The sequence below is a fragment of the Ruditapes philippinarum genome, unplaced genomic scaffold (assembly GCF_026571515.1).
Source record: "Ruditapes philippinarum isolate M1 unplaced genomic scaffold, ASM2657151v2 ctg4782_1_1_1_1, whole genome shotgun sequence".
In the NCBI taxonomy this organism is placed as follows: Eukaryota; Metazoa; Mollusca; class Bivalvia; order Venerida; family Veneridae; genus Ruditapes; species Ruditapes philippinarum.
In genome coordinates, this window is record NW_026854444.1 from 67,559 (window position 1) to 94,806 (window position 27,248).

A 27,248-nucleotide genomic window follows, 5' to 3' on the forward strand; every position below is an offset into this window, starting at 1 on the left:
ACTCCCAGTCGTGGGACCTATGCCCATCATGTAAAATAATCACAGAGAAAAAGTATGTGAATTTTCAATCAGTAGCTTTGTTGATATCAACTTGCATGAAATTTTTTCTTAACCAAGTGTGATGCAGACACAGGGGTGAGTAAAATAGCCAATTCTTCGAATAATCAAAACTAAACTAGAAATGTGTGGATGCCCCCACACGCCACTGTTCTGTCAATCTTATGATTTTAGGTCAAATATTTTTTGGACTACATGTGCCACAAGTTGAAAACTAGAAATCAACAAAGGGCCATAATTCTGTTAAATATGGTCGCAGCAAAAATTCCTTCCTTTACTACCATCTTCACATAAAGGTTGTTCATCCCTGGAAGTTAAAGCAAAATCTGCCATCCGGTTTAAGAGGAGTTGCGTTCACAAAATTTCTACATAGTATATAGTGAAAAAATCAACAAAGGGCCATAATTCTGTTAAATTTGGTCGCAGCAAAAATTTCTTCCTTTACTACCATCTACACATTAAGGTTGTTCATCCCTTGAAGTTTAAGCAAAATCTGCCATCCGGTTTAAGAGGAGTTGCGTTCACAAAATTTCTACATAGTATATAGTGAAAAAATCAACAAAGGGCCATAATTCTGTTAAATTTGGTCGCAGCAAAAATTCCTTCCTTTACTACCATCTACACATTAAGGTCGTTCATCCCTGGAAGTTTAAGCAAAATCTGCCATCCGGTTTAAGAGGAGTTGCGTTCACAAGATTTCGTGACGTACGGACAGACGGACGGACAGACGTACGGACACTCGGACGGACAAGTGCAACGCTATATGCTCCCACTCTGTGGGGGCATAAAAATTGAAACAAAAATGGTTGAAATTTAATTATAAAATAAAAAAATTGAAACAAAAATGGTTGAAATTTAATTATAAAATAAAAAAATTGAAACAAAAATGGTTGAAATTTAATTATGAAATAAGTATTCAGAGAAGCAAGTTTAAGGAAGGAATCATCAACTATGGTTAAGTGCAATTAAAACATCTATCAAATACAAAAGCACCTCTTATGTTGAAACTGTGAAAACTTCAAAATGTTCTGATTTAGTAGAAAGAAAAAAAAATCACAACAGTTTCATCATTTAAATAGCATTTCATCATAAAGATTATTTCCACATGTATATATATCATCATCAACATTATTTTCATCAATAATCACCAATTAGTTCCACTGAATTATACAACTATAACATTATACCTCATCAATTGATATCTATGAGACTTTATTACGAATAATATATGATCTTTCAAGGTACAAGGCTATCCCAGGCCCAGCTTTTAATAAAGTTCTCAAAGACAAATATCTCAGATCAAATCTGAGACTTTTCTTAACTCAGTAACTGAGATTGAGATTTTCCCCAGTTTCAGAACATTCAAAACCGGGGCCAGATCACTAATGAAATCTTAGTTCCCAGTTCCTGGCTCAAGTTCTGCCTTATAATTAAGTGTCCTGAGGTGTTTGGGTACCAGCTGATCGTCTAACACCTGCGGTCTGTGTAGATGTGCTAACTCTGTTTGGACTAGAATACAATCTCCAGGGCACCTGTCCAAACAATCTCTGGAAATTACTTTCATTTCCTGACTCATCAAGACTGGCCTCAGAACCTTCTATGATTGCCTTGCCAGATACTATTTTCACACTGAAAATGAAAAAAAGAAGATAATTCAGAAGGAAATTACCACCAACAAAATCTTTGGCATCAAAAATTGCAGAAAAGTGCTTAACTTTCTCAAGCTTACAGAAAAGATTTAGAGAATATTCAAGTTTTTTTATACAGTGGAACCTGTCTAATCCGAACTCGTCCGGACCAGAAGAAAAGTTCGGATTAGAAAGGTTTCCGGATTAGAAAGGTTTGCGAATTAGAAGGTTTTTTACGTGTTTTTTTCATGTTATTTGCAAAATAGTTTAAGGAAAGAAAACGGGAATATATTTGAAATTGCAATTTAGATATGTTATTTTTGCAGTCTCTTATCGTTCATTTTAATACATCTGAATATAAAAATAAAGAAACAAAAATAAATAAATAAGCAACAATATTATGTCCTCTAGGGTAAGTTAACCTACGATGTTAAACAGGAGGCCGAGACATGATTAGATATTCGTACCAGCATTTGTCAGTTGTTGTTTACTCTTATCCGATTCAGCGACTATCCGAATTTACTGACAGTTTACATTAATTTTCATTACTAAATCACGTATCATTGAATCCAATACAAAGGATTAAAAGATATTTCTATTGCATTATATCAAAATATTTATAGAAGCTGACGAAAAACAATCAATTAAGCAATTATAGAAGATATCAAGGTAAGCTAAGTGTAATTTTCACACCTTCGCAGATCATACGTTTCACCCATTAATCAAGCGAAATAACACTTATCAGTTTGGTGTATGTTTACACCTGCAAGATGTGCGATAATTTGTTATTTTGAATAAAGGTGTGACATTTGGCAAAATCTGTTCGGATCCGAGAGGTAAATTTTAGAGTAAAATAAGAACAAAAATTGAAAAAATCGTCCGGAATTCGGAGTAGACAGGTTCCGGATCCGAAAGTTTTTTTACTATTAAAAATAGAACGGATAAAATCGGGACCGGACACTTCGTTCGGATTAGAAAGGATTCCGGATTAGAAGGGTTCGGATTAGCAAGGCTCCACTGTACATACATATTTTACTATCATCCTGTGGTATGAAAATAAATAATTTAAATTCTAGAATAAGTAAAGCTCTCCTAGTCACCCAAGCATGATGGTGGGCAAGTGTGCAAAGTTTCAAAGCCATATGTCAATGGACTTTGTAAATGTTTGAGGTGGTTCACAATCTTTTACGTAAATTCTAAGTCGAAATAGGGGCATAATTCTGTCAAAATGCTAGATAGAGTTACTTCCTCCTGTCTACAGGTTGGGGTCATGATGGTGAACAAGTGTGCAAAGTTTCAAAGCCATATGTCAATGGACTTTGTAAATGTTTGAGGTGGTACACAATCTTTTACGTAAATTCTAAGTCCAAAAAGAGGCATAATTCTGTCCAAATGCTTGATAGAGTTACTTCCTCCTGTCTACAGGTTGGGGTCATGATGGTGAACAAGTGTGCAAAGTTTCAAAGCCATATGTCAATGGACTTTGTAAATGTTTGAGGTGGTTCACAATCTTTTACGTAAATTCTAAGTCGAAATAGGGGCATAATTCTGTCAAAATGCTAGATAGAGTTACCTTTTCCTGTCTTCAGGTTGGGGTCATGATGGAGAACAAGTGTGCAAAGTTTCAAAGCCATATGTCAATGAACTTTGAAATATCCCTGGTGTTACAAAAATTTAATGTAAATTCTAAGTCGAAAAAGGGGCATAAATTCTGTCAAAATGCATGATAGAGTTACCTCCTCCTGTCTACAGGTTGGGTCATGATGGTGAACAAGTTTGCAGAGTTTTAAAGCCATATGTCAGTGGACTTTGAAAATATTTGAGGTGTTGCAAAAACTTTAACATAAGTGGTTACGCCAACACTCGGGTGACTAGGATAGCTCCACTTATTCTTATTGAATGGTCGAGCTAAAAAGGAAAGAAATTACTTTCTAAATTGACCGCAGCCATTTATACACACATCAAGATTATCCAATGAAAAGTGACTTTACAAAAGTGCAGTATTGTTAGTGGACATACCCTGGTCTACAAATATGGAGATCACCTCTGTTTGTACCGTATACCAGTCCCTGGCCAGGCAGTGGTAGCCAGCTTGCCGAGTTGCCACTGACGTGTGTACGAACCTCTGAACTACACAGATGATCTACATCCTTAACATGCTGTCAAAATAACATAAAAAAACTTAAAAACATATAGCAAAATAATGGTGCAAAAAGTTAACACTGTTTAACACATAAACCATGACCCAGTAGTGTAATAAAGCCATGTGATTCAAAGGATAATACACTAGTGTAATAACTTTTCAACGTGATGTTATTTGCATTATAAATGCATGCTAATTTTCCAGTTATCTATAATAAATTGTAAAATGCTTATTAAAGGAACTCCACTAAGGTCTAAAAGCCTAAAAACATGAAAATTGAAAATCATACATAGAACAACTGGGACACTTAAACCGTAAAAATATGACACAAATAATGAAGACATGGTATACAAATCGCAATAATTTTACAGTCCCATCTTGTCAAAAAACTCAGTGAAGTTCCTTTAAAGAAGCTAAGGTAAATTAAAATAACTTTTACTCATTATTATTTGGATAAGGGAAGTTTCCCACTTTAATGTTACTAACCAGTTATTTAAATAGCAATCTATATAAAAATATAAAATATTAAAATATATTTGATTTCTTAGTCCAAATATATTTCAAGACGTCACAATTAAAAACATTTGTATAATCTTATAATTGAAAAACTTTACAACATTTGTTTGCCTTGAAAATATCCATCCTTAATAATGGTACATAATTACAGAATGTAAATCTTATTTTCAGACCTTCATAGATTTTTCTCCAGCTTGCTTCTTTTCAAGTTTGTATATATGAGCAACCAGCTGAAAAAGAGCAGAGGATCATTTTAGTTATCTATGGCATGTATTATTCTTGCCCTTCCATGAACCAGATTTGTTGAGATAAGATTCAGGATTTTTCCCTGCCTTGAGAGTTAGCATTTAAGATATGGTATCTAATATCTAATATGCTAGATTTATCCTTTATTTGAACATTTTAAGATTTTTTTTCTAAGAAAACCCATTTATTACATGTGCTTAACCCTTTAACCATATTTACCTGTCTACAAATTTGGACCAGTTCATAAGAATTAAGGGATTTCAATATCAAAATACAAAAGTTGAGCTACCAACAGTATAGAGCCTGGTCAGACTGTATGGATGTGCAGGCTGACCTGGCTCTATACTGTTGGCAAAGGCTAGATACATTTAATTCCAGCAAGGGTAAGGGTTAAAATAGATGGATAAACATATTACCTGTTGGTTTGTGAAGACCCACGAGAGACGTCTAGCTGCCAGACATACCAGGATATAGCTATTGCTGGGTGATATACTCACAGACACCGCATTTGGACCTGTGAAAAAAAACCACAAAATTTCCTCAACAGATATACAAATAAGTAGCATACTGTTTCCTCGAGTTATTAAACAGTAAACTTCACTTACAATGGCACCACTTATAATAATAATGCTGCTGTGGTCCCGACTTCCGTTCTCAAATTGGGAGCCTCTAAGATATAATGATATCCAGATATAACTTTTAAGAATATAAACTTGGCAGTTCCTTGAATATCGTTGTAAGCGGAGTTTACTGTGAATCAGGAGACAGGAAAATAACAAAGTTCATTGTATATATAGCAAAAAATAGATTCAAATATGATATTCATTTATTGTGTACATGTTATCTATTTTTATACGCAAGTCCCTTTTTGCCATTTGAATGTTTGAATATCCTTCCCACTTGGGCTTTTGCCATCCTGTATTTATCAGAAAAATCTCTTGCATTTAAATAAAAAGCACCAGAAAATTTTGTCACAGAAACCATGCTTGGTATTAAGGTAAAGGTCACAAAATAAGTTGACACAAAACCTTTCAAGCATAAAAACTTTGGCCACAGAAAAATCAGGGTACCAATTATATCTCTATTATATTAGAATGTGGTTCAACCCAGCAAGGGACTGAACTCTCCACCTCCCACATATACTGCTAGGATACTGTTGCCATGGTTACCATCAATAAACAACAAAGTAATCCAAATATTGGTAAAGAAAAGTCAACTTACCAAACTGTTTGGTATAAAGGCACTGTCCCCTCGTTCCAGGTAACAGAGAGTACACTGCTAGAATGTTGTTGTCAGGGAAACCATGATGGTTGGGGACAAAGGTTGCTAACAATGTGTTATCTTGAGAGATGTTAGCACTGGCACTATTGTGTAGCTTACAGTGTGGAACAACAATGTTTATTTTACCTGAAATAAAATCAATCAATACATACAAAGTCATTCATCATACATGCAAATTCATTTATTATTTGAAGGAAAAATTTAAAATTGAATTAAGGGGAACAGTGGTGGCCAGGTGGTAGAGGTACCTACCTTTCAACCAATGAGATGTGGGTTCAAACCCTATGTTAGTTTCTAGAAGCATATTAAAGTGTGGTTAAAATAATCTATAAATTTTCTTAACAATTCAGCTAAAATAAATATTGTTAAAACTAAATTAAATAACTCTTCACACTAGGTAAATTCAAACAAATGGCCACACATTTACATTACAAACATATTGATGAAACTGTTTGAAGCACTACAAACACGCTTCACAAAAACCCACATTAAAATTGATAAAATATTAAATGATATTTAGTGTATTTTTGTGATTTTATTTAAAAAGAAGTAACTTTTTCTCCTGCTTAATTTCACCTGACATAAATGATTATACTTACTTTGACTTATATCAGGAATGATGCACTTCGAAAAATCCCAGTACTGTATTCTGTGTGTTTGACTGATGATATTGTTGGCAACTGCAGATTCTCCAGTTCCCATAAATGCACCTACAAAATAAGTCATAAACATTAAGGTCTACAATCAATATACATTTTTGTATAAACTCTTACATAGTTCAGAATGTCAGAAAACCTAAAAATCCTGAATTGTACATTAATTTCATTGATTTTATATAGAAATAATGCTTGTAGGAATGCAAAAACAATCCTGAACTTCAGGCAATTGGATGAAAACTTAGATCCATGCAATTAAATGAAGTAATTGAAACAAGAGGGCCATGATGGCCCTGAAGTCGCTCACCTGTATATAGGCCCCCAGAGCAGGGCCAGTTTAAACCCCAGGACTTTTATTTGAACAAACTTGGTAGACACCCATTAGAAGATGTTTTATGCTAAACATCTAAGGTCTAGCTCATTGAGTTTTTAAAAAAAAAAGATTTTTTAAGTTTTAACTATACTCATATAGTTAAAAGCAATGACACCCCTAGGGCGGCGCAAGTTTTGACCCCAGGGCTTTTATTTGAACAAACTTTGAAGACACTCACTAGAAGATGTTTCATGCTTAATATCTAAACTCTAGCTATTTGGGTTTTTTCAAAGAAGATTTTTAAGTTTTTGTTATACACATATAAGGAAAATCAATGTCCCTCGGGGCAGGGCAAATTTTGACCCTAGGGCTTTTATTTGAACAAACTTTGAAGACACTAACTGGAAGATGTTTCATGCTTAATATCTTAACTCTAGCTATTTGGGATTTTTCAAAGAAGATTTTTTAAGTTTTTGCTTTACATATATAAGGAAAATCAATGACCCACCGGGGCGGGCCAATTTTGACCCCAGGGTTTTATTTGAACAAACTTGATAGACACTCACTAGAAGATGTTTCATGCCAAATATCTAAGCTCTACCTCTTTGGGTTTTTCAAAAGAAGATTTTTTTTTAAAGTTTTTGCTTTACACATATAAGGAAAATCAATGACCCCCAGGGCAGGGCCAATTTTGACCCCAGGGCTCTTATTTTAACAAATTTAATAGACACCCATTAGAACATGTTTCATGCTAAATATCTTAGCTCTAGCCCTTTGGGTTCTTTAAAAGAAGATTTTATAAGTTTTTACTATATGCATATAGGGAAAATCAATGACCCCTTGGGGCGGGGCCAATTTTGACCCCAGGGCTTTTATTTGAACAAAAGTGATAGACACTCATTAGAAGATGTTTCATGCTGAATATCTTAGCTCTAGCTCTTTGGGTTATTTAAAAGAAGATTTTATAAGTTTTTACTATGTGCATATAGGGAAAATCAATGACCCCCTGGGGTCGGGCCAATTTTGACCCCAGGGCTTTTATTTGAACAAACTTGGTAGACACCCATTAGAAGATGTTTCATGCTAAATATCTTAGCTCTAGCTCTTTGGGTCCTTTAAAAGAAGATTTTTTAAGTTTTTACTATATGCATATAGGGAAAATCAATGACCCCCGGGGCAGGGCCAATTTTGACCCCAGGGCTTTTATTTGAACAAACTTGATAGGCATTCACTAGAAGATGTTTCATGCCAAATATCTAAGCTCTACCTCTTTGGGTTTTTTAAAAGAAGATATTTTAAGTTATTTCTATCGGTTGCCATGGCAACCAGATTTCTGTATGGAATTAAATTTCAATTTTTAAAGGTGACCACCAAAGGAACATTCCTGTGAAGTTTGGATGAAATTGGCTCAGCGGTTTATGAGATGTCATTTAAAGTAAAAGTTTATGGACGCCGGCCGGACGCCGGACGAAAAACAATCACAAAAGCTCACCCTGTCACTTTGTGACAGGTAAGCTAAAAAGAACATGGCTTACAATTATTGCAAAATGAATAGCCCATTGTAAAATTAAACTAAAGAAAATTGCCTTAGAATAAACAAAATTTTCCAGTTTTAGAAATGGCAAATATGAGTTTTATAATGTTAGAGCATGTTAGGGGCTTACATATAGAAAGTAGCACTGAATATAAAATTATTTGTCATAAAAGTAGCAAAATGTAAACAAGATAGTTATTTGATTTTCATACAAAATACTAAATCACTCTCTCTACTAATTGCTTAAAGACAACAGAAGCAAAATACCATTCAAGTAATTGGCCAATGAATAACTTTTTGGAACAAATTGTTCACAAAGCGAACAACAACAAAGATCCTACCAGCAATGGCTCGGTTAATTGCCGACTGTATCACATTATTTGGTCGGTTTATTGTGTCGTCGAGAATACTCGAGGAATAATGTGGGTGAAGGTAGTGTCGCTGTAATGTTCGCCAATTATGGGTATCACTTGGTGCCTCGTCTTCGCTAAAAAACATATTACATGAAAAATGCAATAATAAATTGAATGTATGCACCACTGCTTTATTTTTAAAATTGGTTAATTAAATAAGTAAGACTGATAAACCAATAAATGACATTATGTATTTGTCATAACAAATTATCCATGAAAAGTACTTTTTTATCAAAAACAAACTTCTTTGAAAATGTCTTGTTTGAAGACTTGAACAAGTTTATAGTTAACCCTCAACACACCAAATTTCTTAAATGGACTTGTCCATACTTCAAACTGGACAAACCATTCATCATTTTTAGGGAAAATTTGAAACTGAATTTGTACTGAATGAACAAACAGTGCAGACCATGATCAAACAGCACAGATTGGATGGCTGATCTTGGTCTGCACTGGTCACATGGATAGATTTAGTTGCTGCCACAAGGCAAAAGGATTATTAACTTTTGTCCAGCTTCGGCTTTGAAGAGCACTAACATCAAAATACAAAATGACTGCATATACTGAATACATCTTTTCTGTGAATATAAATTATGTACTCTATGATAATGCAAAAATAATAAATATTTACCTCTCTGAAACATTGCCAGCATACAGCCTCCTACGCCCCTGTGTATGTGACCGGAGAGAGGTTTCTAGTAGAGTAGGGGGTTGAGATACTGGTATATCCGAACCTGCTGAAATAGTAACTATAAATGTCTAAACTTTTATAACGACACATGCCATTGTGTATCTTATATATTTTCAGACGTGGCATCTCCATGGCAACATGGTTAAGGTAACCAACTTTAAATCACTTCCCAATAATTGCTGTGGGTACCAATCCCATCAGGGACTTAAGAATTTTTTATTTGATGGAACTATCGAGCTAGCTAACAGAAAGCTGGTGGCCCTACTCATAAATTTTATGATATCATAATTTTGTAGATTTTGATTTAAGTACATAACTTGATACAATCATTTAAAATTTCATGTTTTTAGGCTTTTTTTTACCGCATTGGAGCTCCTTTTAAACACCATTTAGTTTAACCATGTTTAACTTAAGATATACATATTTGAACATTATCAACCAAAGCTGGGACTGCAGAAAGAAGACAAAAATGCCTTTGGGTTTATTATGACATAATTCAGCAGTAATCGATATTCATCAATTTCAATAAGGTTCATAATCCTTAACAATATGCATGTGAATATAACAATATCTGTAAAACTTCAACATTATTTTATCAAGATTAGTACACTGACACAATCTGAACATAATCTAGCAAAATTCATTACCTTTCCTTTTATTTTGACTTGTATTTTTTATATCTTAATAACCTTTCTATGAATCTGATCTTTTTGGAGTGAACAGTTTATAAGTGAACAGAACATGAGAAACAGCCATACAGACCTTGAAAATGATCACAAAAGAAGAGGAAAATAGATTGATTGATACTTTAAAATTTCCTACCACTTAGATGGTCTGAATCAGCACCAAGTCCAGTAGCGCCAGGTAGAGACAGCGCATCAGTTGCTCCTATTCCAGCAAGGTCTCGAACTTCATGTTCATCATGAGGTCCTAAATTAGTAGCCGTCTCCGCTGGTAAGTGACCATCTAAGGTTTCATACCTACGTCTATCATGACGTAGCGATCTAATACTTTCACTAAAACTATCACGTAATGCATTAATACGTCTGTTTAAATCATTCATCTCTCGCTCGATCTGATCGGTCATTGACACAAAGCTATCCCTTAATCGCACATAATCGTGATTCCTTTGATCAACTCTTTGGCTAATAGAGCTCAATGCTTGATTATTATTCATGGATATATGTATAGAATTGTTATTGCTGTCCTGACTTCTGTGAACGATTTCCTCCCTTTGAGGAATATCTGGATGAACATTTCTATTTGTTGTGTAATTCTCATTTTGGTCAACCACTAATTCGACTTCATACTCCTGGGAATTTGACCTAGATCTCTGACCTTGTACACTACCTGACCTTGACCTTTGACTATGAGCACTATCTGACCTTCGACCTTGTGAACTGTCTGAATTTGACAAATGACCTTGTGCACTATCAACCGAACCTGCTGAAACGTTAAACTGTCTCAGACAAGAAGAATCTGTGTTCCGATCTAGACTTCCAGATGACCTCTGTGATGAGGATGATGTTGCTCGACGCTGGTGTTCTGGTATTGGTAAGAAATAAGCTCCAGACTGACGCAGATGAGAACTAAGCTCATTTTCAGTATCACTAGAAGCTTGATCACACTGAAGTGTAGCTGAGTCACGACCAGAGCTTTGAGATCTCATAGGTAAAGATTCAATAGTAGAAACTTCTTCAGGATGATATGCAGAACTTTCTGACACTGGGGGATTCATACCTCTGCTCTGAAGGTATGGCCCCATTAAAGATAGGTATCTGCCTCTGTTCTGCCAGTTGTAAGGTTGTGAACGAAACGAGGGTAGGTAATTACGTCCCCTTGATGAACTATTACCAGAATTTACACCAGCAGTTTGTGTTACAGTGCTCGAGTTGTGGAATATATTTTCAAATAAAGTAGAATGGCTGCTTGTACTAGCTACAATGGTTGGCACAATGATTACCACTGGGGGAACCAATTGGCTAGATACAGTCGTAATGTTTGCCTGTCTACTTGAAGGTACAGCACTACCACATTTAGGTAAAGACGCACTTGCATCATCATTAACAGAAGTACATAATGCTCTAAGATTAGCACCTGTAGTTGTTGTTGTTGTTGTACATGAATTAACACCTGTTTGGTCAGACTTGACTTTCAAACAGCCAGTGTTGCCACTCAGTGATGGAGCCCGAGTTACATTTTTGGCAGTATTGTTAGAAATTGAACACATATTTAAAGCAGTTTGATTCAAACTAGACAGGGACAAGTTCGATGATGGTTTTGTTCCGGGACAAGACCTCTGGGTACCTGTATCTGTATGGCTGCTCATAATTACAGTAACTTTTGGTATACCCGTGGTCTGTGTTAGAGTTACCTTTCCTTTACTACTAGCAGATGTTGTCTCTGTTGACAGTGGTATTGACAATTGCAGTCTTTCTCTAATACTAGGAAATACTTTACTTTCTGTTGATGTGATAGATGACGACGTTGGTGTAGCTTCGCTTGGTTTTTGTGACGGTCTTTGTAAAAATCGCGACAAAAGTGTAGTGGATGGGGCTGCCATTGAAACTAATATATCACTTTGAGTCCTAGCTATCGAGGTTTCGTTACATGATCTATTCTGGTTATTGATAATGGAATTATTGATAAGTGGTCTGTCTACATCATTAACAGCACTATTTATTTCAGTACTATCATTTGACTCTCCCCTCACAGATGATACTATATTTGTATGTCCAGAATTTGACCGAGGCCTTATATACTGGACTGTTACAGCTTCAAGTGGAATTTCTACTTCCTCCGTTATATCAATTGCTGGTAACAGATGCCTGCTCAAAGATGGTTCATTAGTTATTCTTCTTGAAGCTGCCACTCTTTGCCTATCAGTGTTACTGGTGAGTGGATTTAAGCCTGAAAATAGAAATGGATGGACATAAAAAGGGCACCAGGTAATTCATTTAAAATAATCCAGAGTCCAAATGTCAACTGCGCTCGTAATTTATATGATGCAAATTGACGTAACTCCATATGTTTAGTATGTAAGTGTAAGTAGTTTTGAATATATGTATATACTAGACACAATTTTTTTTTCCGTAATAGCATATTACCCTTCCAGATACAGAAAACTTAATATTTCAATTTATATATCAGTTCCAAGCCTTCTGGATTATACATACATCACATACATACGTCAAAGTCACATGAAAGACCTTTATTCACGAAGGTTAGCCCTTACCTTGCAGAATTTGTATATTTGTATAACAGACTTTCCTTAGAAATTTCAAACTGTCCATTATTGATTTTAGAGTTTAACTCTTTCAACATAAAAACACCAAAAGTCAACTGCATAGAGCTAAGTAAGACAGTACAGGTGTGTCTCTATACAAGTGGCATAAAAAAGTGATTATTGACATAAACTTCCAAAAAGGTTAACTTTCCTTACGATTAAGAACCATTGGTCACTTTGCAAACAGCGAAAGTCTTTTTTTAACACATTTCTCCAAGACTAATTATAGGTAATACTCTTCAGGAAGGGTAAGGCTATCCATATTGGATTAAGTGGTTGTTATACAAGTGGTAAGTATAAATAAACATTCAAAGATATTTTTGCAAAAGTTACTTAATGAATGCTCATTTTATACAATTTTTTTTTTTTATCAAACTGTAATTGTAATCACAGGAAAACTAATTACCTTCTGATGGGTTTTCAGCATCTTGGTTTATTGAGGACAGGAAAGGATCAAATGTTGGATTCAACAGGAGTTCTCTTTCTGATTCTGGCAAGCTGCCAAATACAGACTGCGTGCTTGGACGTAGATTACCAGAACTTTCATGTACACTTATTCTGGGAAAATCACTGCCCTGCCATCTTCTTCGGCGTCTTACAAATTCAGGACTTGGTTGGTAGCCAGCCGGTCTTAATGCATGGGCAATTTGACTGGCGTAGGACACAAAATTATTCCCACTACCTCTAACTGGCTGTCCTAGTACCGCGGGCTCATCGGTTCCTGGTAGAGGTGGTCTAGGTGGGGAACCAGGTGATAAAGGTCTTACTAAGCCCTCATTATGGAGGTCAGGCAGACCATCAAAACCTAAAATGCAATTTTCAAATCACCTTTCATACTCAATTCAAAAACTTAAGGTTTTTTCTAAAATTAATTATTATGTACTTTTTTTTTACGAAAGACTAAAAAAAATATTTGCCTAAAACAAATAGTTATAAACCATTTGACTAATTAGTCCTCTCTGAATAAATATGTACATAAGACTTAGGAACAAAATCTCAAGTTCCCTCATTAGTAAACAAGAACTGTCGGAGGACAGTAACGCTCGACTATTCGAAAATTTGTCACAAGGGTGTTTCATTGAGTATAATAATGCTTACCTATATGAATACATAAAATTGTCCGAAAAGGTACAAACTCTTCAAGTTTCAATACATTCCCTTCAGTAGTTATGGAGAGACAAGCTTACATGCAAAAACTTACCAAGAATTCATGAGTCGAAAAAGGGGCATAATTATGCAAAAAAAGCAAATCAAAGTTATGGGACTTGTGCCAATCATCTTAGATAATCACAGAGACCAAGTGTGTGAAGTTTCAATCCATTCCCTTCAGTAGTTATGGAGATACCAGCTTACATGCAAAAACTTAACCAAGAATTTCTAAGTCGAAAAAGGGGCATAATTATGTTAAAAAGCAAATCAGAGTTATGGGACTTGTGCCAATCATCTTAGATAATCACAGAGAACAAGTGTGTGAAGTTTCAATCCATTCCCTTCAGTAGTTATGGAGATACCAGCTTACATGCAAAAACTTAACCAAGAATTTCTAAGTCGAAAAAGGGGCATAATTATGTAAAAAAGCAAATCAGAGTTATGGGACTTGTGGCAATTATCTAAGATAATCACAGAGAACAAGTGTGTGAAGTTTCAATCCATTCCCTTCAGTAGTTATGGAGATACCAGCTTACATGCAAAAACTTAACCAAGAATTTCTAAGTCGAAAAAGGGGCATAATTATGTAAAAAAGCAAATCAGAGTTATGGGACTTGTGCCAATCATCTTAGATAATCACAGAGAACAAGTGTGTGAAGTTTCAATCAATTCCCTTCAGTAGTTATGGAGATAACAGCTTACATACAAAAACTTAACCAAGAATTTCTAAGTCGAAAAAGGGGCATAATTATGAAAAAAAGCAAATCAGAGTTATGGGACTTGTGCCAATCATCTTAGATAATCACAGAGAACAAGTGTGTGAAGTTTCAATCCATTCCCTTCAGTAGTTATGGAGATACCAGCTTACATACAAAAACTTAACCAAGAATTTCTAAGTCGAAAAAGGGGCATAATTATAAAAACTAGAACTATCACTAAATGTGATTAATACCCCCACATGACTGCTTCGGAAATGAGGATGTTACTAGTAACAGAATACCTTGTAAAAGAATTGAAATAAAGAGTTATGGTTGTTGGCAATTAAAGATATTTGTGGTTCTTGTATGTTGCATTTCCTTTCAATGTGGTTGGCCATTGACGAAGTTTAATTGAATTACTCTGCAATAAGTCCAGAAAGACAAAGAAAAGGAACAAAGGGCAAAAACTCTATGAAAACTGAAGATAGAGTTATAGTTCTTGTGCACTGCACTTCCTCTTTTTGTGCTTGAACATTGTATGAAGTTGTTTTGAATTCCAACCAGTAAGTTTTAAGTTATGCTCAGGACAAGGAAAAGTATCGAAGGGCAGTAACTCTGTATTTTGTCAAAATGGAGTTATGGCTCTTGTGCACTGTACTTCCTTTTAATGTCCTTCACGACTGTATGAAGTTGTACTGAATTCCAAACAGTAGTTTTCAAGTTATGCTCTGGACAAGGAAAAGTAACAAAGGGCAATAACTCTGTAATTAGTCAAGATGGAGTTATGGTTCTTGTGCACTGCACTTCCTCTCAATGTGCTTGACCATTGTATGAAGTTATATTGAATTCCAACCATTAGTCTTCAAGTTATGCTCCGGACAAAAAAGCAATGGAAAAGTAACAAAGGGCAATAACTCTGTAATTAGTCAAGCTGGAGTTATGGTTCTTGTGCACTGCACTTCCCCTTATTGTGGTTGACCATTGTATGAAGTTGTTTTGAATTCCAACCAGTAGTTTTCAAGTCATGCCCCGGACAAGGAAAATTAACAAAGGGCAGTAACTCTGTAATTAGTCAAGATGGAGTTATGGTTCTTGTGCACTGCACTTCCTCTCAATGTGCTTGACCATTGTATGAAGTTATATTGAATTCCAACCATTAGTCTTCAAGTTATGCTCCGGACAAAAAAGCAATGGAAAAGTAACAAAGGGCAATAACTCTGTAATTACTTAAAATAGAGTTATGGTTCTTGTGCACTGCACTTCCCCTTATTGTGTTTGACAATTGTGTGAAATTGTTTTAAATTCCAACCAGTAGTTTTCAAGTTATGCCCCGGACAAGGAAAAGTAACAAAGGGCAATAACTCTGTAATTAGTCAAGATAGAGTTATGTTTCTTGTGCACTGCACTTCCTCTCAATGTGCATGACCATTGTATGTAGTTATATTGAATTCCAAACATTAGTCTTCAAGTTATGCTCCGGACAAGGTAAATGCAACGGACAAAAAAAAAAGCAATGGAAAAGCAACAAAGGGCAATAACTCTGTAATTACTTTAGATAGAGTTATGGTTCTTATGCACTGCACTTCCCCTTATTGTGTTTGACAATTGTGTGAAGTTGTTTTGAATTCCAACCAGTAGTTTTCAAGTTATGCCCCGGACAAGGAAAAGTAACAAAGGGCAATAACTCTGTAATTAATCAAGATAGAGTTATGGTTCTTGTGCACTGCACTTCCTCTCAATGTGCTTGACCATTATGTGTAGTTATATTGAATTCCAAGCATTAGTCTTAAAGTTATGCTCCGGACAAGGAAAATGCAACGGACGTCTGGACCGACCGACCGACCGACCGACCGCCCGACCGACCAACCGACCGACCGACCGACCACCGAGTGACTCCTATATACCCCCCCAAACTTCGTTTTTGGGGGTATAAAAAGCAAATCAGAGTTATGGGACTTGTGCCAATCATCTTAGATAATCACAGAGAACAAGTGTGTGAAGTTTCAATCCATTCCCTTCAGTAGTTATGGAGATACCAGCTTACATACAAAAACTTAACCACAGGGACGCTGACGCCGACAAATGGGTGACTGCATTAGCTCGATTATTCTGCGAATAGTCGAGCTAAAAAGTAAGGAGACATATACAAGTACATACAAAGTCACTCATTGATAAAATTTCTGAAACAGAACAAAGCGTAAAACATTTAAAGTTAACATGATCAAGTGGCATACCTTGTCCTGTAGGAACATTCCTGTCCACCATACTTCCAATACCTGTTGCTATTGGTAACCCAATACCATCACCAGGTCCTAACTGTGTGAAAAGCCTATCTCGTCTGTAGTCCTGGTAGTAGTTTACAATGTTATTGTACACGGAGCTTAATCTTGATGGTTGACTTGTGGGTGGGGGCCGTTCCTCCCTGAAGTTAAAGTAGAATTTATTTGTTTGATTGGGTTTTACGTTACACCAACACAGTATAGGTCATACAGCCACTTTCAAGCTTTACTGGTGAAGGAAGACCTCAGGTGCCCTTCCCTGCATCATTTCAGGCACGAACGGGCACCTGAGTAGAACCACTGACATTCTGTATGCTAGCTGGATAGCTTCCTCACATGAAAGAATCCAAAGTCACTGGCAGGATTAGAACCCACAACAGTGAGGGGCAAGTGGTTTGAAGTCAACGACCTTAACCAGTCAGCCATGGACGCCCCAAAAAGTAGGAATTACATACAGGTACTGAGTAAGAGCTCACTAAGATATCCTTTATCACAAGCATTTTAAAAATGCATGGACAGGCATGTGAGGTCTTCCTCCACCATCAGAACTGGAAAGAAGCTGTATGACCTTGGTAGTGCAAATGTAGATTTTTTCCCCAGGATTTTGGGAACATGACCCATACCCATGGAATTGGGAATTTCAATAATGTTTTGTTAAAAATTGGGATAAAATACATGACCTAAATTTTGCAGTGATTAAATGAATGCAAAGAATCACTGTCAAGGATGGCATCTTCAAACATTCAAGCACCATAACAGTGAAGAAGCCCTAGTTTCAAAGATTTTATAATTTGTTATTCAATATTTTTATTCCGTAACTTTCAACTGGGAATTTTTTCATGTGGATTGGGAAAATCTTATTCTATTTTCAATTGGGATTATGACCAAATATTGGTTATTAAATAAGCCAAAAAAACCCAAAAAATCCCTGAAATGTGACGTATTAGAAAGTAAAACCCAACCCACAAACCATACAAAGATGCCATATTTTGTCCAGATTCTGAACACATATCTGGCTATCTGCATAAAGTCAAACTTTAATACTGGTACATGTAGTTAATTAAAAGAGAAACAACTAAACATGATCACTTGCCAAAGCAAATGTGTGAATAGTGTTTCTTCATTATGACATTTACTACATCTCCTAAGTTTTGAATGTGTGGCAAAATAATCGGAGAGTCTTTAATTTATTTTGAAAGCTTGAAAGGTACAATTAGACCTATTTTGTGATTTGAAAGTTCAAACACCTTGACTTTATTTTGAGAAAGTAAAATATATGAACCTATTTCTCCAGTTTTATTTTAAGACAGAAATTTAAGTCAACAGTTTAGGTTATATACATGTATCCAAGGTAAGATATTTTTTATATCTTCAACCAAATCACAAATAGAACTTACCCCATGTGAGACACACTGGACAACTGGTCTCTATGTACAGATGTATTGTTGGATATCCCTGTATAAAGGGTATGTCCAACACTGTCAAAATGTATCCATCTGTAACATAATACATATAATAACTTACTTTCGTGGACAGAATTACAATGTAGGCTAAATATATTTTTATCAACATGCCGATTTAAAAGTTTTTGGTCATATCTAGTGACTAGATTTCCGGGTAAACAAGAAATCAACTTCTCGGCAAATGAGCCACTACTAATTTACATGATTTCTAAATCAACATAGAGAGATAAATGACCATTTGACTCAATGTCTGAGTTCAACTGTCACAGAAAATTTCTGCCTCGCCAAAGGATCATACCAGCTGTCCCTGTATTACCCATCCCAGGCTCTTTGTATTGAACTCAGCAGGCTAACCTGTCAGGCTTAACATCTACAGCAAAGAGTATGGTAGAACAATTGCTGACTCATTGAAATAAATCAAAAACTTAATAATGAAAATCCTGATTTAGCATACAACACTGCCCTTACCTTTTAAGTATTTTCATGTTTCAATTAGGAAATAGTTTTAGTTTTACTATGAAATTAAGTAAATTAATTTTCTATAAATAATATGTAATATTATAAAATGTAACTTCTGAATTCAAAATTCAAAGAAGTGACATAAACATTTCAGTCTCCCAACTTTGCAAAAATAATCTAGAAATGTGTCATCATGCCACGGATGCCCGCACATGCAGCCGAAATTTCAGATGTTATAATATTTAGTTCCAAATTTGTTTGCACATATCATTGTTTTCATTTTAAGTTCAAAGCCCTTAAAACTTTTCAATGTTAACACAAACCATTTCCATACAATGTTCAAGGCACTGAAATTATTCAGTCTAAGCCAAAATAATGGCTACATACATTTCCACAAAAGTATGAGTGCTGAAACTGAAAGTTCAAAATTTTTCCAATATTCAAGAAAGATTAGTTTGTCCAAAATCATTGAACCACGACCAAATTCAAACTTAAACTGCTTATTCCTAAGATGTATCTATATTATATTCAAAGTGAAAGGGACATAACTCTGCCAAAAAAAATCATCGAACCATGACCAAATTCCAACTTGACCTGCCCATTCCTTTGACATATCCATATGTCAAATTTGAGTTGAATATGTAACACTGTTGGGTAGATAATGAACAGAAACTGAAAATTTCATATTAATTTCAAAGTGAAAGGGGCATTACTCTGCCAAAAATCATTGAACAATGAACAAATTCGAACTGGGCCTGGGCATTCCAAAAACATATCCATATGTCAAATTTGAGTTGAATGTGTTGTACCGTTGGGGAGATAATGAACAGAAACTGAAAATTTCATATTATTTTCAAAGTAAAAGGAGCATAACTCTGCCAAAAATCATCGAACCATGACCAAATTCAAACTTTACCTGTATTTTCTCATGACATATCCATATGTCAAATTTGAGTTGAAAATATTGTACCGTTGAGGAGATAATGAACGGAAACTGAAAATTTCATATTATTTTCAAAGTAAAAGGGGCATAACTCTGCCAAAAATCATCGAACCATGACCAAATTCAAACTTGGCCTGTATTTTCTAATGACAAATCCATATGGCAAATTTGAGTTGAATGTGTTGTACCGTTGTGGAGATAATGAACGGAAACTGAAAATTTCATATTATTTTCAAAGTAAAAGGGCCATAACTCTGCCAAAAATCATCGAACCATGACAGAATTCGAACTTGACCTGTATTTTCTTATGACATATCCATATGTCAAATTTGAGTTGAATGTGTTGTACCATTGGGGAGATAATGAACGGAAACTGAAAATTTCATACATGTATTATTTTCAAAGTAAAATGGGCATAACTCTACCAAAAATCATCGAACCATGACCAAATTCGAACTTGACCTGTATTTTCTCATGACATATCCATATGTCAAATTTGAGTTAAATGTGTTTTACCGTTGGGGAGATAATGAACGGAAACTGAAAATTTCATAATATTTTCAAAGTAAAAGGGCCATAACTCTGCCAAAAATCATCGAACCATGACCAAATTCAAACTTGACCTGTATTTTCTCATGACATATCCATATGTCAAATTTGAGTTGAATATGTGCAACCGTTACTAAGATAATGAACGGAAACTGATGATGACGGAATGACAGAATGACGGAATGACGGAAGAATGGAAAAGGGTAACACTATATGCCCCGGCCATTACATGGCGGGGGCATAAAAAAAATAAAAGAAAGTGCTTTGACATAATATCATGTATCGATAAATTTATATGTATATCATTATACCTGATTCTTTCATAATCATGGCTTGTACTACACTTGGCAAACGGTTCCGGTTTTGTCCAGTCCCAGAAGTAGATAGTGTTACCAGCAGCTATTACAAGAACCTGGTCAGTCGGATGAAAAGCCAGTGCAGCGACCACTGAATTATTTTCTGTGTCCCATACTTCACAACCATGACCCTGTTAAATGATAATAAGAACAGTGTTTGTTTGGAATCATGGAATGTTTATTTGATAACTAAAGTACTCAGGATTTGACCTAATCATCATCTTTAAGTTCAATTAATATATTGTAACTTGATATAAATTGTCATAAAGAATTCATAAATATAAACACTCATAAAGAATTCATAATAAGTGAATCAAGCTCTTTTAAAAAAAAATATCAGAGTGCATGTCAGTGTATTAACAAACTGTATATATGTAATTTGACAAGATATTCATAGTCATTAGCATAAAATAGTATAAAAAGGCATGAAGTTTCTGATTTTTTTTTTATTTCAGACAAGAATGTGGTTCAATATGTAAATTGTTCACCACAAACTAAGTGTACATAAATTCACAAGGAAGAGTGAAGTTCATAACAAGAGGGCCATGATGGCCCTGAGGTCGCTCACCTGAAATAGGCCACCCCCCACCCCCGGGCCAATTTTTACCCAAGGGCTTTTATTTGTTTATTTGAACAGACTTGGTAGACACCCATAAGAAGATATTTCATGCTAAACATCTAAGTTCTAGCTCATTGGGTTTTTTAAAAGAAGATTTTTAAAGTTTTTACTATACACATACAGTTAAAAACAATGACACCCCTGGGGCAGAGCCAGTTTTGACCCCAGGGCTTTTATTTGAACAAACTTGGTAGACACTCACTAGAAGATGTTTCATGCCAAATATCTAAGCTCTAGCTCTTAGGGTTGTTTAAAAGAAGATATTTAAAGATTTTTCTTTCGGTTGCCATGGCAACCAGAGTTCTGCATGGAATTAAATTCTTTGAACAATTTTTAAAGGTGACCACCAAAGGAACATTACATAAAGATGTTTCATACGTTATATCTAAACTCTAGCTATTTGGGTTTTTTCAAAGAAGATTTTTTAAGTTTTTACTATATGCATATTGGGAAAATCAATGACCCCCCGGGGTGGGGCCAATTTTGACCACAGGGCTTTAATTTGAACAAACTTGGTAGACACTCACTAGTTGATGTTTCATGCTTAATATCTTAGCTCTAGCTCTTTGGGTTCTTTAAAAGAAGATTTTTTAAGTTTTTACTATATGCATATAGGGAAAATCAATGACCCCCTCGGGCGGGGCCAACTTTGACCCCAGGGCTTTTATTTGAACAAACTTTGTAGACATTCACTAGAAGATGTTTCATGCTTAATATCTTAGCTCTAGCTCTTACGGTTCTTTAAAAGAAGATTTTTAAGTTTTTACTATATGCATATAGGGAAAATCAATGACCCCCGGGGCGGGGCCAATTTTGACCCCAGGGCTTTTATTTGTTCAAACTTGGTAGACACTCACTAGAAGATGTTTCATGCTAAATATCTTAGCTCTAGCTCTTTGGGTTCTTTAAAAGAAGATTTTTTAAGTTTTTACTATAATTTTGCATATAGGGAAAATCAATGACCCCCTGGGGCGGGGCCAATTTTGACCCCAGGTCTTTTATTTGAACAAACTTGGTAGACACTCACTAGAAGATGTTTCATGCCAAATATTTAAGCTCTAGCTCTTTGGGTTCTTTAAGAGAAGATTTTTTAAGTTTTTACAATATGCATATAGGGAAAATCAATGACCCCCTGGGGCGGGGTCAATTTTGACCCCAGGGCTTTCATTTGAACAAACTTTGTAGACATTCACTAGAAGATGTTTCATGCCAAATATCTAAGCTCTAGCTCTTATGGTTCTTTAAAAGAAGATTTTTTAAGTTTTTATTATATGCAAATAGGGAAAATCAATGACACCCTGGGGTGGGGCCAATTTTGACCACAGGGCTTTAATTTGAACAAACTTGGTAGACACTCACTAGAAGATGTTTCATGCTTAATATCTTAGCTCTAGCTCTTTGGGTTCTTTAAAAGAAGATTTTTTAAGTTTTTACTATATGCATATAGTAATGATATAGGGAAAATCAATGACCCCCCGGGGCGTGGCCAATTTTGACCCCATGTCTTTTATTTGAACAAACTTGGTAGACACTCACTAGAAGATGTTTCATGCCAAATATCTAAGCTCTAGCTCTTTGGGTTCTTTAAAAGAAGATTTTTTAAGTTTTTACTATATGCATATAGGGAAAATCAATGACCCCCTGGGGCGGGGCCAATTTTGACCCCAGGGCTTTTATTTGAACAAACTTGGTAGACACTCACTAGAAGATGTTCATGCCAAATATCTAAGCTCTAGCTCTTAGGGTTGTTTAAAAGAAGATATTTAAAGATTTTTCTTTCGGTTGCCATGGCAACCAGAGTTCTGCATGGAATTAAATTCTTTGAACAATTTTTAAAGGTGACCACCAAAGGAACATTCCTGTGAAGTTTGGATGAAATTGGCTCAGTGGTTTATGAGGAGATGTCATTTAAAGCAAAAGTTTATGGACGGACGCCGGACGGATGCCGGACGAAAAGCGATCACAAAAGCTCACCCTGTCACTTTGTGACAGGTGAGCTAAAAACACAGCATCGAGCCACACTGGCATGGAAAGCTTGGCTCAGACAGTATCGCCATTAAACAGGCAATATATCACCTACAATAACCATTTAATAGACAAATTTAGTTTATTCATTACAATTATTGTCAAAACCTGTTGTGGAATGGAACTAATCAATAAAGTACAAACTTACATAAAGGTCCCAAATCCTGACCTGACCACCTAAACATCCACTGGCTACAATATTACTGTAGGAGGGATGGTAAGCGAGGCTCCAAGGGGTTCGAGGATGTCCTCGTAATGTGTGGAGACACTTTCCTGTTGCGATATCTGTAACCCTGACAGAATGATCACCATGTGTTGATGCAACTTTTGTCCTACATATAAATTAATATAATATAAATCAAGGTAAATTAAGTACATATCTTGCATACATCAACTTACGTTTAAACTTTAAGAATCTTGAAAGTTTCCATCCTTCTTTCAGTGATTTTACTTTTCAGAAATTGCCAGTGCCTGTGGCTTTGCCACTGAGATAAAATAATTGCTAATTATCATTAAACAAGTTTCAGAAGTACTGTATATTTATAATCAATTTAGCAAAGACAATGTAGTTGTCATGTATGACTGGAATAAAGCCTGTGCATGTTATCAAATTTATTTCTGGCATTCACACATTGAAATTACAGTTGACAGTAACCAGTTACCTCCTTTTATACTCTCAAATAAATGTGTGAAGAGTAGACTCTTTCCATTTATTAGTTTTTGAGATGCTTTCTTGCACACAAAAACTTAAACAATGTGTGGTGGCAGATTGTTAATTGAGTTTGTATAATAGATCTCACTATTCTTTAAATAGCCGAGCTAAAAATCACTGCCAGAAACATAGCAACTTAATCAATTTTCAAATGAATCAAATGATTTATTCAATAAAAGTTCATCATTTTCAAGATATAATAAGATGGCTTTACATACCCATCTGGACTGAACTGCATAACAAAAGTGGCCCTACATTTCCCAGATATCTCAGCAGCCTGGAAAAAAACAATCATGTGTTTCGAACTACTACATGCATCATCAAAAATATACTGTACTTTGAATTAAACCTATATTAATATTTATGTTTTTTTAATGAAAAAGTATTCCTTCAGTTAACATGATTTTAGGCTTTTAGAATAATTGTTGCTGCCTTGCTTATACATGGTATATATTATAAATATAATTTATGTAAGGATGGAAATCAGTAATGAGTAATAGATTAATCAAAGATTACATGAGTGAACATTGTTATGACCCAGTCAGGTTTTAAACCCATGATCGAAGGTTGAAGACTCAGATTTTTTAACCACTAGTCAACCTCTGTTGCTGCCTTCATTGTTAATAATAATATATGTACAATGTATAGGTTTGTTAGGCAGTATACATGAAATTCAACTTCTCTGAACTTACACAGTTGACTGAATTAATATGGATTTGACAAACCCTTACCTACTTTATGGTTGCAATTATGTTTTCAAGGAGCAAGTATGATGCACTGATTTCACACAATAGTATGAATCATATGACAAATTGTTGCAGAATTACATGTAGTAAACTTAATGTACCACAGAATTTGAAAATTAGAAATATTTCAACCACTAGTCAAAACATTATCATACAAAAAGAAAGCTGCATTACAACAAATGTTAAAACAGTTAAACTTATTTCATACATATTCAATGTACATGTACCTTATTAACAAATGATTTCGAAAGTTTCATTTCCAGGAACTTTTCCATATTCCTCTGTGAACTCTTCTTCCTCCTGGACAACCCATATTGACGTTCCTGAATATAACTTGTTACATTCATTGTTCATGCATGCCTGAAATTCCATAAAAAGAGAAACATTTACTATTCAGTAGAAAATTGTTTGAGAAATAGGCTACATGTACTGTACATTAAAGGTTCCATATGACAACAACGACATTGCAGCAATCGAAAGGTGGCGCAGATAGCTCAGTTGGTTACACCAAAGATTATCACTCCTGAGGTTCCAAGTTTGATCCTGGGTTACACCCTTGAGATTTTTCAGAGACACTGTCAGTGTTTCCCACCTACCTAGAGGTGCACTGATAAGAAATCCAGGTAATCATCTCATGTATCAGTGATAAACAATTTGCATGTAAAAGAACCAAGGGATCTATTCAATAAGAGCTAGGGACTGGTTCCTGGATTCCCTTGTATCTCATAGCTGTCTCTAAATTCAATTCAATGTATACAATGCAGAGCAACAGATAAGGTGCATATTTGCATATTTACACAATTAATTTTCCAAATACACAATTGTCTTATTTTATATGCATATCAAAACCCATTAAAATAAGATACACAATTGGTGTAAAGATTCGTGTGTATTGTCATTTTCGTCATGTTGTCCGCTCGTAGTTTCAGACAATATTATATAAATGATTTATATGCATGCTATCAGAATATTCCCAAAGGTAATTCAGAGCTTACTATTTGACAGTCTCCGAAAGAAGATTTGAAACATACATGTAACAGTTCTAAATAAATAGAGGATATTGAATGAGTGTAGGTTTGATACTTAATTTATTAAAAAAAGTTGAATAAAATCATATTGTATCATAGTTTGGGGACCTTTTGTTGAAAATGTGTAAGAGTTAAATCGTATATATATACATGCACAGTGCGTTAACTGGAGAGCAGGTATTAGTTACCCGCACTCAAGAGCATGCCCATTGATTGGCTCATTTTTGCTGGGGTTTATTTATTGTGATGGCAGAAAAAGGGAAAGCAACAAAAATATCATATTCAGATGCTCGTTCATTGGTTACTTTTTTCTGGGGTTTCATATTGTGACAAAAGGGGACGTGTTTTTATGTTTGACTATGATACAAAAGAGGAAGAACATCAAAACACTTGGCAATCTGATAGCCCCCTCGTACAAATCAGGTAGCCTCGTGTTTCGATACTCTTTCTATTACTTATGCGAGCATCTGGCGAGCATAGCCATAATATTGTTTTATTCAACTTGTTCAATAAATTCTATATTGAATCTACACAAATATAATATTCTATTTATCACATATTCAAAAAGAGAACGGTTAACAATTAAACAAGACATTTTTCATTGACGCGCCTATAGTGTAACGCTAACATTAGCACGCCTTAACCCTAGGTTTATATATAGCACAAATGACATCAAGTCAAGTTTAATTATTACACTCCTGCGTCAGGGTTAATGTGATAATTAAAAATCCGCCAGAAAACAAAGTTGTTTAAAATTAAATATTCTGGACCATTTATGTGCGCTATTTTGGAATATAGACATAAAACTGGCACATTCAAGCCATATAGCTTAACACTAATAGTAATAAAACACATAATAAACTATGAAATTCATATTTTCATAATTGAATACCCGTATTCAATTGATCTTAAAATCATGGGTAACGGGTTTTAGAAATAGAATACCCAATTAAATCATAAATGGAGCCAATAGAGGCAATACCCATTATTCAATTCCACATGAAATGATGGAGCAATACCCAATTCACTTTCAAAGCTTTAATATCTGTTGCTCTGCAATGTATACCTGCTTAGTGTAATCATGAACAATTCTGAATCAGTATGATGTAGATCAATCATAATGCATATTCATAATATTTTAGAGCGGACTTCCTCTCCAAAACAGCAGATAGATATGAACTAATAATTATAAAATATAAGTTCAACAAAATACGATTTAAAAGGAGACAGCATCATAGACATCTTCCAATAAACTATTACTGAAAGATAAAAGGTTCATGAACTTTATTAAATGGCAATGTCCTCCTGTTTAACCGCCTGTATTAGAAAGGCAATGACATAATTAAATCTTTCTTTTAGTTCTACCTAAAGGAAACATCATCAAACCTTTTAAATAAACTTACGTAAATGAAATTCACAAACTATTAAGTAAAGTCCAGGTTCTTGGTCTTCTTTCGT

The 27,248-nt window shown here is 35.0% G+C and overlaps 1 protein-coding gene across 2 annotated transcripts; it reads right to left on the minus strand.

Moving 5' to 3' along the window:
- Positions 1-193: 193 nt before the first annotated feature.
- Positions 194-27,248, minus strand: LOC132740142 (activating molecule in BECN1-regulated autophagy protein 1A-like). 2 transcript variants are annotated; one of them, XM_060727992.1, is made up of 17 exons: positions 27,194-27,248; positions 24,990-25,122; positions 24,235-24,293; positions 23,453-23,636; positions 20,616-20,791; positions 18,288-18,386; positions 16,846-17,033; positions 13,171-13,569; positions 10,301-12,388; positions 9,419-9,521; positions 8,716-8,861; positions 6,471-6,581; positions 5,812-5,997; positions 5,007-5,104; positions 4,518-4,574; positions 3,705-3,844; positions 194-1,686 (listed from the first exon to the last, which is right to left on the minus strand). In XM_060727992.1, the coding sequence occupies exons 2-17, from the start codon at positions 25,107-25,109 to the stop codon at positions 1,488-1,490; spliced, it is 4,353 nt and encodes a 1,450-aa protein (XP_060583975.1). In that variant the 5' UTR covers positions 25,110-25,122; positions 27,194-27,248; the 3' UTR covers positions 194-1,487. The 2 variants fall into 2 exon arrangements, with proteins under 2 accessions (XP_060583975.1, XP_060583974.1); XM_060727991.1 differs by having other exon boundaries at positions 9,419-9,524.

Bases quoted from the DNA above. Each gene is read 5' to 3' on its own strand.
- LOC132740142 (XM_060727991.1), bottom strand. From the start codon at position 25,109: ATGAATGTAACAAGTTATATTCAGGAACGTCAATATGGGTTGTCCAGG. The intron at 24,294-24,989 runs GTACATGTACAT...GTTTTTTTCCAG, and splicing joins CGAAATCATTTGTTAATAAG to GCTGCTGAGATATCTGGGAA. The intron at 6,582-8,715 runs GTAGGATCTTTG...CTTATTTTGTAG, and splicing joins AATTAACCGAGCCATTGCTG to GTGCATTTATGGGAACTGGA.